This window comes from Camelina sativa, chromosome 13, assembly GCF_030686135.1.
Source record: "Camelina sativa cultivar CO46 ecotype springtype chromosome 13, ASM3068613v1".
Lineage (NCBI taxonomy): Eukaryota > Viridiplantae > Streptophyta > Magnoliopsida > Brassicales > Brassicaceae > Camelina > Camelina sativa.
In genome coordinates this window covers 13,122,893-13,140,874 of record NC_141892.1, presented here as the reverse complement: position 1 = coordinate 13,140,874, position 17,982 = coordinate 13,122,893, and the positions used below count along the sequence as shown (strand labels likewise).

Below are 17,982 nucleotides of genomic sequence, written 5' to 3'. Positions count from 1 at the left end.
TTTTTTTAGAGAAAAGACATGCACACGTGTGACCAAACTTTCTATCTAAAAATTTTCTCACTGGGTTATCGACATAAAATTACGCTTTTATAAAATACGTCAGCACAATTGAAAGAACAAAAACTACGATAAGAAACCAAAAACAAAAAGAATTATGGATCTAATAATTAGTGACTATTGAATTCTATATTGTTTTTAACATGTTAGACGTTCATTGAATTAGACTTATGTATATTCTATAATTTTTGGTTGAAGAAACTGAACTAATGGTATTATAGCTAGTAGTAGTGGCAATAAAAATCATAATAGTAATGATATATTCAATATATTAATATATATATACATATATAGATGTATTGTTGCTTCTTATTTTTTATGTGAAATCCATAACACAATTGACACATTATTTAGGGGCATATATATAGACTGAAGGATGAGATAACAAGTTGTACAAAGTTTTTGACGTGTTATATATGCATAATCACATATAGCTAGAGAGAGATGTTCGGTTTAATTTGATGTCAAATAAACCCGTTAAATATACTGCAAGAACTAACACGCCTATATATATATTGGAAATCTTATTCAGATTAATGTGTGCTTCAACAGGAGGTAGAACTAAATATGAGTTTTATTTGTTTTCTGATTAATATAAACTCATATTTGTTCCACCACCTGTCAATACACACTTAATCTAAAAGTAAGATAGATTAGTTGGAAACAAAAAAGATAGATTAGTTGGTAAGTTTTTGAACTCTTCTATTATTTTCTTAAATTTATAATTTTTTAAATGTTAAAGATACTTATTAAGCTAGCCATTTAAAATTAACAAATATCTTTCCATTCTCAATCTGAACCTCTTGGTTTATAATGTCACTCATAAAAGGTAAATTGGTTGAGAGTTGAGACAATTTCAATAACTAATAGGTTACTGAAATTTTCAACTATTGAATGGTTTGAATGCAATATGACATCAAATATGCGATTTTTTGTGAAAAGTTATGTGGTAGACAATTAGGCATAACTAAATGCATGATCCTATGTCAAAAAAAAACAAAAACAAAAACATGGAAGCATACCACATTATTGCAACAAATCATCAAAATCAAACCAAATACAAAATGATAGTGGTAGAACCAATTTGTTGTAAGATAAACGAATCCCTAAAGTGAATCTAGAAACCAAAACAACAACGAAAAAAATGACAAACAACATTTTTTTGAGTTTTTTCTTGTCTTTCATTTCATTTAAGTAAACACCAGTTAAAATAAATATATCGATTTTATGTTCATCTAGAGTCAACATTTCTACCACTCAAATCTGAAAGAGTAGTGTGTTTCAATCAACTACACTTTGATCATTCGTTGATTTAGTTAGCTTTATCAAGTTTCGAATATAGTACAAATATGAAGGTTTATATACACTACCACTTTCTATGTTTAGTTTTCCTAAATTATGATTGAATTTTTAAATTCCAAAATACCACAGATCTTACACAATGAGGATTAGAAGGGGTTTACTAGTTCCTAAATAATTAGGATTTTTCTTCATGTGGTAGCTTGAGGATTTTAATATATTGTGATATTTTTAAAAAAATATCAAGCAAAAAAAAAAGGTATTTTTAAAAACCATTCTTGAAAATAGTAATCTCTCAAATCTTTTCAAATGATGATATTAACAACAATTTCTATCTTTTTGGTTTTTACAACCTTGAAGTACTGTCGATCTAAAGGACAAATAATTTTATTCTAGTCAAACCTATTAAAATGTAATGCTACTCAATTAAGTCTCTTATGGACAGCCTAAAGACATATGTAAGCTGTCTTTTAAAAAAATATATATATATATATGTAAGCTGTCTTTAAAAAACAAAAAAAAAAAACATTGTAATACATATCAATAACAATTCGAGCTCGTTCACAAAAAAAAATCAAACATTATATGCTTGATTGCTTGATTGTTAACGATTATATGAAAATAGCCAAACATTTTATGCCACTACAATATAAGCTTAATTAATGAGTAATGGAGACTGATTGGTGATCCACATCAATAACACTGCTATTTCTTAGCTGTAGTTTCTCTTTTCGTGTTTTAGTAGCTTTTTAAATTGTATTTATATCTCACCTGCAATTAAGCTTTTTAAGTTTATACTATTCGAATGCAGAATCTATAGATAAAAGGGCCAATATTTAAATGATTTTTAAAATGTACATAGAATTTTTTGTTTTATATAGAATAAAATGCAATATTTAAAATGTAGATAGGTGGCTGGCTGTGATATACCTGACCAGAATAAGATCTACCCGACTTGAGCCTACAGAAGAAAAAAAGATGACGACAAAGGTGAAAGACTTACCTTGATCTACAAGTTGCGAGATTCTCGCACCTCACGTTCTTCTCTACTTCGTTGACTTCATTTCATTGACCATTGGCTTGGAGAAGGACCAATATAATGGACCCAAATTTTTTATATATATCTTCTTTACTTTTATCCTCTCTTTTAAATACTAGTCACGTAAAATATGTATACATTAATATCCATTTATCATATACCAATTCGTGTTTTATACAACCCGATTGTAACTTGTTTTTAAGAGACGCAACAATGTAGAGAAACAAAACACTTTTATCAAAAAGAAAAAGAAAAAAAAATTACACATGGAAGATTTTAAGTAAATGTTTAAAAAGGCTTTTAAAAAAATCTCATCAAGTGATAGATAGATTTTAGAATAATTAAGATATATCAACAAGACTTACGAACCGTGTGGCAAAAAGTATATACGTACGTATTTTTATCCAAAACAAAATAAAGTACATACGTACATGGTGATATATATATATATACAATGATGTGTTTCCTTTCGTATTGATATAACATTCATTGATTTAAAACAAAGTGAAGAGTAGTGGGGGTTTTATATAAGGGAAACTAATGATGATGATCACATTTTCTTGGTCTAAGACTACACCGAATATGTAGATATTGTTCATATGATGACATCAAATGCAAAAATGAGTTCATTGTCTTCCCAAAGGAAGAATACGAATCTATGCTCATGTGTCACCTCAAATGTTATGGTCCATACAGAAATTTCAATATAATTACCATACATTAAATATGCACCTATTTTATTGATTTTGTTCTATTGTTCAAATTTGGTATCGAATTTAACGCATTTGTTCTCTACTTAACAATTTCTGTCACCGTATTATGTGTTAAGGTTGGTGTCATCGTCTATTACATTTGCTGTTTTTAGGTCTTGTCCTAGCAACAACGGTTTTGTACCATTGGTTGAGTAAATTAAATAGATAAATCGGATCAACCCGGTTTACTATCAGTCCATCACATTTGGCACCGTAGCCTATGTCAATCTTTTTCTCAGTGGATAAATTGAACATGTTTCAATGCAAAGACAATTTGGGCCAAATCACACAGTTGACCTTGATTTAACCTTGGTGACGCTAAAATTAAACCGGGACTTTTCAAGTGGGAAACTGAAGCTGCTTATTAGATTTGCGCTTTAAGTTTAAAATGTTAGATTTGCACTTTATAAACAAAAATAATGAAAGAGTTCGTGACATTATTTTTGTTTTGACTTAAAACTTCAGATGGAAGCACAGAAGAGCTTATTATCTCTGATAAGTTCGTAACGTAATTGCACGCAATGGAAACGAAACTAAACTGGGCCAAACCCATTAATTGAAAAAGAGACACCCAACATTACAGAACTACTTTAGTCCATTGGTGGAATGTTTAATAATGGACTAAACCCATTTTAATAGAAAAGGATTTTTTTCTTATGGTTTACTTTCATTGTTACGTTCTTTCTTTTGGTATCAACTTATTTTTTGGGTATCAACACAACTTACAAACAATGAGACAATTGAATCAACTCATCCTCATGTCATGATGACTGTGACCAAAAAACGCATTTCGAACTTCAAGATGAATGTCACAAACGCAAGGCTATCGCTGATCTATTTACAAGGCAAAGTGTTACTTAAAAGTCGTGGCATGTTGTGATAGAGATGAAGATGAAGAAGAATGGAGGAAGAGACAGACCACAGACATATCGTCCATGGAGATTCCTCGTCTCTTTTTCTTCCAAGCCCGAACTGCTTGCTCTACTAACCGCTTAGCCGCCTTTGGCCGCTCAGCCGTGGAGGAAACAATCTCTACAGCCTCTTGGTTAGAGATCACATCCCATATCTGTTATATTCAATCCAAAGAAATGTAAAGATTGGTTAATAACTTTGCTGATAAGTAATAAATTAGGAGTGTGTACAACTCAGATGATGATTGTAAGTATTTACAATGTAAAGATGATTGTAACCAATATATATTAGGTTTGTAAATATTTACCCCATCACTAGCCAAGATGATGAAGTGGTCTTTAGTAGAGATATGCCTTTGAGTGACTTCAGGGACTGAGACCAATCCGTAATCTTTGATACAGTAGTCACCGAATGCTCTCGACATTGCGAGCCCCGGTGTTTTTGCGTCCGGCTGCCACACACGGTGTACTCCAGGCTCATCTTCTAGACAGAAAACCCGCCCTTGGCATCCAAGTATCCGCTCCTCCTCCTCTGTTTTTTTTTTTTTTTTTTTCAAAGCAAAACAAATTCAAGAATTACGAATCAAGAGTTTACCACAATAAGATTCATATTTTGTATGCTACTCTGAATTCTAGGACCATGGAATCCGAGTTTAAGAGGGATTAAGAAAACTAACGTGGTAGATTCGGTTTGAAATCAAGGGTGAGCTGAACCGCAACCAAGCTTTCCTCGTCCGAAACCGTGGCTAGTACTGCTCTTGAATCGCCTACATTCGCTACATAAATAACGTCACCCTACATACGCCAAAACAAAGCCATAAATTCTCAATGAAGTTTACTAACCATAGGAAATGTATTTCATATTAATTAAGTTTTACCTGTCTGACAATAGTTAGAGCTGTTGAGCCGCTGTAGTAAGCATCGATCTTGCGGTGATGTTCAAGCTCTTGATCAACGGTTGCACATGTTTTGAGATAAGATTGCTTCCATATGTCGAATCTCGAGAGCTTTTTATTAGAGCCTTCGAGATCTAGGTCGGGATATAGTGTGGCCTGAGCAAGAATATTTTGCCAGTTGCAGAGAAGCGATGAAGGCAGTGAGTTTCTTACATGTTTGGATACATAGTGACCCCATGGACCGTGTCCATCGAATATCCCGCAAAATATCATGTCTTCTTGGCACCCAAATCCCTGATTACCAAAGATATACGAGATTTTTACTAACATATAAGATCATTTTCAAAAGATAAATATACTCATCAACGTGGTAAATAGCATAACAGATTATAAAAACCTAGCTGCTGTTGAGTTGCTAACATCAAAAAGAAGCAAGCAAACTAGCAAACAAAAGCAAACACAGAAAGAAAACACCAAATACTAACTTAAGAGAGTAGTAATGTACCTCCCAAACGAGAGCACAGTCCTGGTTAACGCCTTTTTCGCCGCGTTTAGAGAAAATAGAAGCGGAGTTATTAGAACCTTGTGCATTAACATAACCAGAGGATTTCAGAATCAATTCTTTCTTCTTCGCGTCTTTAGCCATATCATCAGCAGCTTCCTTTGCGTCGCTGTTTCCATTGTTGTTCTTCACTCTCTTTATCGAAAATGTTCGAGCTAACCCATTGAACATCGAAGAGAAATGCCCCATTTTTTAATCACCCCAAAAGATGAAAATATCAAGAAACAACGACCTTAACTTTTTTTTGTTATGCTTAACTTGATCCTGAATCTGTTATTAAAAAAAAAACAAGAAAGAAGAAATTGTTTAGTAACTTTTATATATAATACAAGTGTTTAGGGTGAGATATAATGTGAAAAGTAGCAAAAACAAAAAGAATCAAATTTTGCGAGGAAAAAAACAGAGGTTAAAACTTAAAACGTAAGAAGATGAGTCATAGTGTTATGAATCTAGACTACCCAAAAAAAAGTTTAAACACCTTTAGTGGAATATTCGTAAGTATGACATGGATTCCATTGAAACAAGTTTCTGAGATTTATCTTTTTCATATAAATATATATGAGAAAAAAATGATTTTTGACGTGAAGGGAAATCGAGTTTCTGTTTATAGAAAACACATCTAGAGATATTTCTTAATAAGGAAATGAAAAAAAACAAGTTGCAAGAATCCAAGATTCTTCTCTTTTGCTTTTTCCAGGAAAACTAACACAACTTTCTCAGCATGTTGTTGCTTAATACAATATATTAATATATGAATACCCAAAAGGGTAAAGAAGCAAACACACTTAATCTCCATAGATTTGCTTCAAAAATTAGTTTAAAGCTTTTCTGATTTTTATAACCATTTTGGATAAGATAAAATTTCTAAATCTTTACTGACTGAGAAAAAGAAAGTAGAAGAACCCAAGAAAGGTGTCTCTTAAGCTTTCATTTGGATCTTCATTTTCTCAATCAGATTCTTAATAGATGTATAAAGATAGAGAAAGAGAGAGAGACCTTTGAAATGTCACGTAAGGATGAAGCGCCGGAGGTATGATGTAAGCTCGGGAAAAAGCTGACGTAACACCTCAACGGTGAAGAAGATTTAGCTAATGGAGCATCGATGAGAGAAAAATATATCAGAATCCATTTTAATGCTCCAAAGAGATTTAAATGAAACAATTAAGGAATGGAATTGAATTTTTAATTAAAAGTTTTCTGGTACGTTTGTTCCGATCGCTGTTCATTTTTTTTTCTTAATCTTGTGGTAGGAGAAAGGACAAAGAAGTAGCACGACATCGTCTTCGGTTTGGTCTTTTGTGGTTGATATTAAAAAATTCATATAATTCAATTATTACGTTTCTCCAAGATATTTGTAGCATATGTATGAATTCAAATGTACCACAAATATTATTCAATATAATTACATTTCTCCACGATATTTTTTTGATTATGATGATTTATATATATGTTCTCAAAGGAAATCAGTTTGCAATTTAAATTGGTTGATTCGAACAATATTATATAGGTATATAAGGAACAGCGACGACTAAAGAAGTTAAACAATTATCTCAAATTCAAACTCTTTAATTTGAGATATTATAAAATTTTAACAAACATAAAGAACTTAAACAATTTAAAATGGTGTCGAGATTTGACTGTACATTTATATGATTAAGATATTAATATCAGAAAATGTGTAAATTATGAAATGGGTTATGCGATGGCTGGCTAGATGTGTCCCAATCGTTATATCAAAGGCCAAATAAAGCAGTTCCAAAAAAATGAAAAAAAAAACAGTAAAAATTCACAGTTCTTCAAGAATAATAATCAAATATTTTCTGATAATTTTATATTATTGTTATTCTTCACTTATTTTATAGCTGGTATTTTTTCTTTCTTCAATTGCAGAAGTCAAACTACCGTAATTTTTATTTATGCATAAGATAAAGTGATATACATCTTTAGCATTATCCGTAGAGAATGTCAACAGTTCCGTTATGTGTTCTTTAACTATTTATCAAATTATGCTGTGTGTTTAATCATTATTTGAATAATAGCAAGAACAAATGTTCTTAATTAGCATAAAATTAGGTAAGCGAGAGATACAAAACAATAAAATTAGGCAAGCAAGTAAAAAAAATCAAATTCGATAGTTGGAGAATTCAATCATACATATATAAGAATGTTTGATCAAAAAAACATATATAATAGTGTTATCATTGATATTAGGGATTATTTATTTTAAAAAAATTGTTATGAAAGATATTGCTACTTTTTTATATGGCATTGCATCATATGATTATCGTGGTAAACTATATACTCTGGCATGTTAACGACATCAATCTAAAGTAAAATATACACAATATTGTCTGGGAGTGAGTATATTTAAATAAAACCCTTTAACAAAATATATATATATATATATATCTTTAAATACGCGAGCATAGTTGATGTATTATATATGTTTGAATAAAATATTATCAAATTTGCACACATCAAAAAAACAATAATAAATTATTATCAATTATTTTTTCCAACCAAACAAAATTTAGGTCAATATCCCATACTAGTGTAATTTTTAAATTGTATAACTTTCAGTGTGCATATACAAATGTCAGTTTCATTATATTTTGTAAGTACAGTAAAACCTCTATAAATTAATAAGGTCGGAACTATGAAATTTTATTAATTTATAGAGGTTTTAATTTATCGATAAATTAATATTTTATTAATTTATGAAGAGATTTTCTCATTTTCATAATTTTGAAAATTTTCTATTACAACATAAATATTTTTGTTATCATTTACATTTTAAAGAATTTTTTTAATTTATAATATTGGTTATCGTAATTGGAAAATTTTTAATTGTTTACTAAATTAGCTAGGTAAAAATGATAAATGTTAAAAGTTTAGAGTTTAAAATAAATTGCTACTATTATCCTTTATGGTAATGATGAAGTCGAAGAAGATATTGCGGTACCTTTAGAACTAGTTACTAAATAATCAATTCTCATATCTAGACTCTCCATAATTTTTGGATGCGATTGAGAAGACAACAATGCAAAAAATTAGAGCAGAGTTCCAACAAGAATTCAAATTCAAGAATAGGCAAACAACAATAGAGTCACATTTCAATAGATTTTCTTAGATATATATATATATGTTTAGATAATTTGATTATTAATTTATGATATTGATGGGACCATATTTTTACATAGAATTTCCAAAAAAAATATTATCTTATTATTTTATCGAAAAGTGTCATTTTTTACACCGGCCTAACTTGGGACCAGAAAAATTTATTAATTTATAGCGAGTATTAATTTAAAGAGTATTAATTTATAGAAGTTCTAGTGTATATAAAATCTTCTACCATCACCTTCAGATTGAAATGCCTTTTTCTTATCAAAATGAATTGTAGGCTTTCCCGTAAAGAATACAATCATATATTAAGATTATGGTTATCAAACAAATAAATAAAATAATAACAGTACTGATCTAAAACTAGTGTCACCAAAAATAAATGACACAAGAAAACAAGAGAAAAAGTGTTCTAATTGATATTTACCGCAATATAGTGAGAATTTTTTTTTTTTTTTTTTACCTATAAGTCTTATTATGATCGATATAGTTTGTATGGGATTCGGTGAGTTAATAAAAAAATACTAGATATTAAGATATTTTAATGTTTTTGATTGTATTTGGATATGGATTTTGACTACCGACCAAATAAGATGGGTAGAAAAAGCATGAACTCGATAGAAATGACTTGACAATAATGCTCTATTTAACTTTTAGGAAAGTCTAATATAGAAGAAGCCACTGATTATTATTATTTTTCTTAACTCAAGCATTGCTATTTGCATCAACAAAATACTGGTAATTGTAATTCCATCAGAATTTTTCATCAATGTTGAAAAAAAAACTGCTAGAAATAACAAGCAATACACGTAAAAATTCATGCAGACTCTATATCAATTTTTAAAATAAAAAATAATCTCGAAGTTTAAATATATATATATATATAGTATCTGCTATAATTATATCAATATTTACTACATTAGATAATTATACAGAATTTTAAATAATAAATCATCCATTTATATCATAAAAATAAATAATATCTTTTGATATATCAAAGTTTTACAAATTTTTCCGATATTTATAGTACTTAAACTATGTATTTTTTTGGTTGTATAATCAATTTCATAAATTAGAAGTCGATATTGAAAAATAACATTATACATTGATAAATCAACGGTCCCATAACTGTTAATGATAATGACAAAATCGTCTAAAATCACTTACACTCAATTTTGTCTCTATAACTCGAGCACCATCTTGTCATTTTCATAAATACAAATTTTTCTTTGCTATAAGATGTAAATTTCCTAGATATTACATTGAAATTAAGATTAGTTTTATATTTACTGGTTGAAAACCATATATGTTTAGTATTCAATTCATTTATAGTGGCTACAAAAACATGGTTTTTTTTGGGCAAAAAGCTACAAAAATATACCTAGCTTCTTAGCAATCAGGCATTTGTTCATAAATGTTGAGATCTATTGAAACTAAAGTTTAGTACTCTATTGTTCGAGTATAACAATTTTCTTCCAAAAAGTCATAATTTACAAAACATAAACATTTTTCTTATAATGTTTTTACCAACTTACACCTAAAACCTTGATACCCAACAAAAAAAGAGGACATGACCAAGAAATAGTTCTAAGCAATTCCAAAAATAGTTCTATACCATTGACATTTCCACATCTCCACGTTCATGCACAGGCCGCCTGGTAAACCATATAGTTTTAAATATATATAATAATGTTTTGTCTTATATATTTGTATTTTTTTGAAATAATAATTTAATAACTAATTTTCATATACCAAGATATACATGCATTTTAGATCTCTGTAAGTTTAGACTCTGTGCCCAAGAGGATAGTGAATGACAAAACCAATTCTCGACAACTCAAACTTCACCGTTGATAAGAATAAAACGATCACGATAACATCTATATTATAAGTATTATATTCGGTTTAACATAACGATAACATCTATATTATAAGTATTATATTCGGTTTACCATAACGATTGCATCTAAATAAGTATGTCTTTCTCAACAATTAATTAAAAATAAAATAAAAAAACGTACCAAAAAAAAAATAATATCACTCTCAGATATAAATCATTGAATTCAAACTCAAAAACGAATAATTCGAACTAATCATTTGCATAAGTTATTCGAATTTTGAAAGAGCCAATTTATCTTAATCTTTTTATGTATAAAAAATCGAATTGAATGGTTTGCACGCTAGTATAATAACAATATATAAACGTATTGGCTTAGTAATCATTTAACTTCAACATGCGAACTACATGTGCAATTGCTAATTAAAAAACCAACTGATGAGTACTTACTTAAATGGGTAAAAGCTAATGGAGAAAGCCAATTTGAGTAATGCAAAATACATTCTAGTATACTACTATTAAAGTACGTAGGCCGCGCGTACACGTTTTACATAAGGGAACCTAAAGCATAGATAAACAATTTTATATAAAGTATACAAAAAACAATCATATAATATTGGACATGTGAAATGGGCCATGTTTGATTGTACCTAAATCATTGAAACTATAAAAGTAATACTTTATAAAAGGTGCATATCTATATAATTAATAGATTAACATCGATTTAGTGTACTATTTCAAAAAGCTATATAAATAATCATCAAATCACATATAAATATCTCAAACAACAACATTGCTTGTTTGAACGTTTACAAAGTGTAAATATATACAATAGTCAGCTCACGGAAAAAGAGTTGATTGGTTTGGTTCGATTCGCTATTATATCATCATGAGTCCTATATTCCGGTCTAATCAAAGATATTTTTGATTCGCTTACTACTATATTCCGGTCTAATCAAAGGGAATGAACCGAAATTGGAAACCGTAACGTGAGAGGTCGCAATAATAATAATAGTTAGACGCCGTGACGAAATTGGACGTTGAAGGTTCTCTATCGAGTTTCACATTACTCGAGAAGGGGAATAAGTCAGTGGGACAATTATGGGGACTGTGGTTGTGACCGCTTGTGACGGTAGTGGGACCTAAAAAACACGCATAAGAAAACAAGAAACACTGATTCTTCTGTTCTGTGTATTGGTTGGATGACATGAATCCCCAATATGTCGGCAACAATCATGCAACACCAAATCTTTTTCTCTGTTTATAATAATTTTTTGACGTTTTGATTGTAGTAAATAAAGAGAGGGGGTTTTTGACAGGTTGGATAATTGAATTTTCAAACCATTTAACTGCACATTCAAAAAAAAAATTTAAGTAAACAAATAGTCTAGTGTGTATTTAAAAACAGTAACATACTAAAAATAGACCAAAAGATATCCGTCTCTTTCCAATCTTGTGAAACTAAAAGAATACGTGTTCGGTGTTCTTATTAGATCTGAGCCGACGTGGTAATGAGTCATATGACCTATGCATGAACACGTGATGAGAGAGACTCACTAGCTAGCTACTCCACCAAGAGACCTTTTTGGTGTGGCCGTGTGAGCGGAGAGAGGCTCGATTAGTGATCGGTTCCCATTTTTGTGGGGAAGTTTTACAATTCGGCAACCGAACCTAGTCTTCTAGACTAGGTTTTCGCGGGGGCCACTCGCGAGCACAACCTTTCAGAACTTTTTGGATGAAACGTTACATTCTAGGACACATGGCACATGAGAGGCGGTGCACCCGGCTAAGTCACTCTCAAGTTTTAAGTAGAGTCTCATCACAGCCTTTTAAAGATTTTCAAACGGAAGTTACGGAACACTTTTTTTTGGTTTTAAAATCTATTCTGCTAAAATAATGAATTGTATTTGAAATATTTTTCGATGATTAAGAAAATACTAGCTATAGTTTACTAATTAACGGAAATATATATACATAAACTAGATACTGGAAGAAAAAACAATGTAAATAAAGTTACATGGATATACTCTTAGAGCATAATTAGTGGGAGTTGCTGAGGAAGAGAATTGCTTAGAAAATAATATATAATAATAAGAGAAGAAAAAAATAAGAGAACCGAGACTTAAGTTGCTCTGGCAAGAATCAATCCTTTTAATAAATAGACAGGTGTCGTTTTTTTATTGGTTACTACAAATAAAATATAACAAAAATATATATATGATTAAAGTACATTTTTTTATTCTTTTAAAGACATGTTAGAGTGTTCATGGAGTAAAGATGGTCTTAAGCATTGGATTGGTTAATCTCAAAAACTGTTGTTATACAGTTTTGGTGTGGTCGACAAATAAAAAACTAAATTTATTTTTGTGAAAAGAGTTCATGGAAAATGAAATGGGGGGGGGGGGGGGGGGGGGGGCAAACTGTTAACTGATTTTTTTTTCATTGCCTGATTTATGGGGTAAAAAAAGAAAACCCGAATGTTGCATGATCTTGAAGCAGAAAAGCCCATTAGATTAGCAGCATAAGCCCTATAATAATTAATTATACACATACACCCATGAAATTGAGGTGATTTTTTCCAGAACCGGTTCAGTAAACCGACTTCATGAAATTGATATTGAGATTTCGTTGGGTTCGATTTACTCGATACACAGACCAAAACATCAAAACAAACTTTGCAAAGAGATGAAAAACAAACAAACTTACCTGACTTGAATTCGAGCTGTGTTGAATCTAATCTCCTGTATATCTCGACAAAGTTGTAGGTGTTGAACCAGAAAGTAATTTGAGCTGACAGTTATAAAAAAAACATACAATAGAGAAGGAAACGATCAAGAAGCAAAAGATCTTCTGGATTAGGTAAAAAAAGCAAATAAATTTAGGGGAAAAAACGACAAAAGAGCTTAAAGCACATGATTGTTTGTTGGTACCGACGAATCATGATTTGGTAATTACCTTGGTCAAGGGGCAACCGGGCAAGAACAACGAGTCAACATGTGGTCGGTTTGTTTTTTTATTGCGTACGTGTTCACTTCACTGTTCATTCTTAAACTAAGCTATGGACAAACGTGGACACGTACCTCACAAGAACTCATAGAAATTATTATGTACTTGAACTGATTATGATTTTACTTTTTTGTTATATCATCTTCGAATTTTAGATACTAGAGCATAGGATCGGAGCATCAATCAAAACCTCTGTACCTTCATGTTCAAAAACAAGAGCATTAGCTTCCGTTTCATAACATCCTCAAGATATTAGAACTGTGGCCAGTCTTGTTAGACAGAACAAATTGCGAACCATGTAGGATAGACTCATAGACTTAACCGTCACTTGCAAAACTGTGGTCTTGCAAACAATACAAATTGCAAAACTGTGGTAGCAGTTCTATTTTCAATTTGCAAAATTGTGGTAAGTTAAAGCAGAGTTTTGCCACCTCTTGGACAAAAAACTAGTTCTAACAATATCATCTGTCCGAAGCCGCAACAAGAGCATCTGACATAAGTGTCAGGTAACTTGCTTATCCAATCCTCTTCTTCTCTTGCACTACACTTTTCGCATTCATGGCATAGTGCATTAGTGCTTCTCTTTCGAAAAGCTCTTCCTCCATTACATCCATTCGTAAAATTGAACAGAAGATTTCACAGAAACAATGTTCAATTACTCAATTAGTTTACTTGTCTACACCAATTATGGACATTTTACTTTCCATGTCTATTGCACAAAAACCCTTAATATAGTAGTTTGATCAAACTCAAATTTAAGACTTAGAAAAAAAGTAGAAGAAGCCAAGACTATGTTAGAAACTTGAGAAAAAAAAAATACATTCATACTTAGAAAAACATACAATACAAAGGATGATAACAAAAATTGTCGACTTCTTACAAACCCTAAATCTAAATCGGTCACAACAAAGTTAACTAACAGAGTTAAAACTCATAATAATCTAACATTCATAATCATACATATAGAAAATAATAAACCATTGACCTAGTCAAAGACCTAATTCAATTGTAAGAAGAGAATATCATTGGATCAGCAAAAGACGACGGAGTTTGATTATTCCACCCCGCAAACCGATCAAAGTGGACAGGTGGTGGGGTTTGTGTCTGCATCTGAGGAGGAAATACCATGAGAAGATCAGATTCGTTACTTCTTAGACAAAGTCCTTGTGCCCCAAGTGAAGCCGTACTCATCGATGGGTCAAAGGTAGAAATAGAGTTAGGGAGTTGACATAAGCTATCGTTGTCATGGTTATAGAGAAAGACTGAAACTTTGCTCTGTTGTTGTTGAGTCAATGATGGCGTCGATAGGTCTTGCTCTGTTTTTGACACACCGCTCATCAATGATGGATCTGTTGTGAAGAAGCCGACGGAAGACACCACATGGTTCTGATCGGGTTCTGTCTGGTTCTGTAACCGAAGCAGCTTATCTTGTAACACCCGTAGAGAACTCTCTAACGAAGCCTCCATCTCCAATACTTTCTCAGAGCATTTGTTGTCCGTGATATCAAAAGATGTCTTCTTGTCTTTGAGGGTCTTCTTATTCAGAAACAGAGAAAGGTCTGTGCTTTTCTTGCGTCTCTCTCTATCGTCGAGTTTGCTGAATCTCTCCGCCATGTCCCGAACCTTGGATTGATCTTCCGGCCATGTCCTGACGAGTTCTCCGTCACGGTTGTAGTATATAACACAGACTTCGACATCGCAAAGGATCGAAAGCTCGGAGGCTTTCTTAAACATGGTTTGTTCTCTCAAAGGAAGATTTGTTGTCTTCTTTGAAACGGAAGAGAGCGAGGTTTGTTTCTTGAAACATCTTCGATTTCTCACCGAAAACAATTTCGTTGTTTTGTCCTTCGTCAACATTGAAGAAGAAGCCATTGTACGTTTGTTTGTTTACAGAGAGAAAAAAAAAAGTAAGCTTTACTTTCTTGACAGAGAGAAAATAATAACAATCTTTGAGAATTAGGGTAAAACACAATACGGTTAAGGGTTATTATATAGAATTCGATTTCCATATTTGAGGTTTAATTTCCTTTTTTATTTTATTTTGAAGCGTATCTTCTCTTCATTAAATGATGATGATACACTTTTATTAATCTAACCGTTGTAGTATTTCTGTATATATATACATATATACACTTTTATTAATCTAACCGTTGTAGTATATATATATGTATGACAAGAAACCATCATTGTTTCAGTTTCATCATACTAAAATCATATTTTAAGTTTCCATTTTGTATATGGACGAGTAGATAGGGTTCTGAGAAATTTTCCTAGTACTTAATCGTTTGTATCTTTACCTTGCAGGTTATGTATGACTATGAAGACAAAATAAACCAAGCTGTATTTCCTGGATTGCAAGGTGGTCCACATAATCACACAATTACGGGTCTAGCAGTTGCTCTGAAGCAGGTTCAGTCATCAACTTTGTTTTGAAAGTGTGTTCCATTGTCTAATATGTACATATGAACTCCAATCACTAGTGTAATTAAGTTCTAATCTAGAATTATATTGGTCTTGTTAATGATCTTCCTGACTTGTTGTCATTTACTCTATTTTTTTTTTTGAATGAATGTAAAATTTTATTCATCAAAAAAACCTTTTCTTTACAACATGTGTAACACTGTCTAGTTTGTTTAGCTTGTATGCAAAAAGATTAACTTAAGTTCTAGTTGAAAACCATCGAACAAGGATATCCCTGTAGTCTTGGTGGCCCAAGTTCAGAAGGAGGAGTAGCTTATTGCGAATGATCCGATCTATCCGTTTACCAAGTCGCTGAGCAGAGAGGGGATGCTCTCCTGTCATTTACTCTATTGTAGGCGAGAACACCTGAGTATAAGGCCTAGCTACCAGGATCAAGTTCTCCGTAATTGCTCAAGGTTTACTGATTGTCGGTAATTAGTTGACATGCCTTAGATATACATACTGCCATGTTTGGAACAGCTGGGTATAAGACCTACTGTAACCATCTCACTTCTTTTTTAATATATAAAATGGCTTGGAATTGCAGACTTTGCTTGCAAAAGGATATGATTTAATGTGAGGAGGCACTTACAATCATTTAGTTTTGGTGAATCTGAAAAGCAAGGTACTTCTTATTCTATCTTTTATTCCCTTTGATATCTAGATGGAATTGTTTGCTTTGGACGTACTAGTTTGCATATGAAAGGGTTAATCCCATTGGTAATGATAAAACTAAAATAATGATGGTTTCTTTGTTTCTCGTATCTGTTGTGTGATTTGATTTTTTTACTAACTATATGCTGACCAGGTTATAGCAAATCAAGTTAAAATGTTTGGTTTTGTACTGTGAACCTCAGTAAGCAGTGCATAGTGTATACTTTTTCTCTGGTTACATATATGATGTTGGGTTTTGCCGGGAATAGATGGATCAAGAGTGGAAAAAGTATTAGAATCAGTACATATTGCAGCAAACAAAAACACTGCTCCTGGTGATGTTTTTGCCATGGTTCCAGGTGGCATCCGTATGGGTAAGGCTCTTAAAGGAACACTGAAAAAAGTAACGTGTTAGTATGTCGAAAAAGTAGTAGATGTTCATGCTTTAGCTAGAAAAACGTGAATCAAATCAAAAAGATGAGTTCTTGAACTTTTTGGGTACCTATAGTTCTCTGTTATATGCTCTTGTTTCAGCTTAGGATGTTAATTGAGAGTTTCATTGTTTCCTGTCACTCACTTAAGACATCTTTCCTTTCATGAAACATGTTATAATAGGTTTGGTGAACCACACCATCATATGTTTTGATTTGTTGGCTCGATTCTTCAATTCTCTTATTTACTCAGATCATTATGGATTCTGATTTTGCAGAGGAAACTCATACTCAAATACAGTCACAAATACAGGCTAGGGCTACTGAAATGAGTTGTCTTGAGTGTGATCGTAGGCATAGCAATGTTTTCATTTACTTGAATCTTTTCTGCATGTATCTTCTTGGGGGTATCCATAAGGCATAACTTGTCTCCATATATCAAGACTGCCTACAAAGTTGCCTTTTTGCCCTGTTAAACATATTCTTATTCTGATTCTAGTTCATGAACATGAAATCGTTTTTATGGCTAGATGGATCATGAGTATTTTGTAATTTTGCCCATCATAATCTTTTCTTATGGAAGAACAGAACCACTTATAACAGTTTATAATGGTCCAAGCTGAGTCGAGTCTTTCGGATCTAATTCAGTTACGAAAAATGAAAAAAGGAAAACTACAATTACTGGAAAAATTTCCAACCGTTAGATTAATAAACGTGTATGGAAATACACTTCAAAAAAAAGAAAGATTAAACCTCAAATATGGAAATCTAATTCTATTGAAATTATAATTATGGAAATATGGAAATCAAATTCTATATAATAACCCTCAACCGTGTTGTATTTTACCCTAATTCTCAAAGATTGTTATTATTTTCTCTCTGTCAAGAAAGTAAAGCTTCTTCTTTTACCTTTTTCTCTCTGTAAACAAACAAACGTACAATGGCTTCTTCTTCA

At 31.6% G+C, this 17,982-nt stretch overlaps 1 protein-coding gene and 1 pseudogene across 5 annotated transcripts; both read right to left on the bottom strand.

The window, feature by feature from the left end:
- Positions 1–3,828: 3,828 nt before the first annotated feature.
- Positions 3,829–13,371, bottom strand: LOC104736725 (putative protein phosphatase 2C 73). 4 transcript variants are annotated; one of them, XM_087480961.1, is made up of 7 exons: positions 13,183–13,371; positions 6,513–6,604; positions 5,460–5,786; positions 4,937–5,248; positions 4,736–4,853; positions 4,367–4,590; positions 3,829–4,213 (listed from the first exon to the last, which is right to left on the bottom strand). In XM_087480961.1, the coding sequence occupies exons 3-7, from the start codon at positions 5,703–5,705 to the stop codon at positions 4,001–4,003; spliced, it is 1,113 nt and encodes a 370-aa protein (XP_087337087.1). In that variant the 5' UTR covers positions 5,706–5,786; positions 6,513–6,604; positions 13,183–13,371; the 3' UTR covers positions 3,829–4,000. The 4 variants fall into 4 exon arrangements, with proteins under 4 accessions (XP_087337087.1, XP_087337088.1, XP_087337089.1 ...); XM_087480962.1 differs by lacking the exon at positions 13,183–13,371 and adding an exon at positions 6,721–6,848; XM_087480963.1 differs by lacking the exon at positions 6,513–6,604 and having other exon boundaries at positions 13,183–13,368.
- Positions 13,372–14,406: 1,035 nt separating this feature from the next.
- Positions 14,407–15,400, bottom strand: LOC104736722 (agamous-like MADS-box protein AGL93 pseudogene; annotated as a pseudogene). Its single transcript, XR_015577791.1, has one exon. The product of XR_015577791.1 is annotated as an agamous-like MADS-box protein AGL93 pseudogene (transcript).
- Between the last annotated feature and the right edge of the window lie 2,582 nt (positions 15,401–17,982).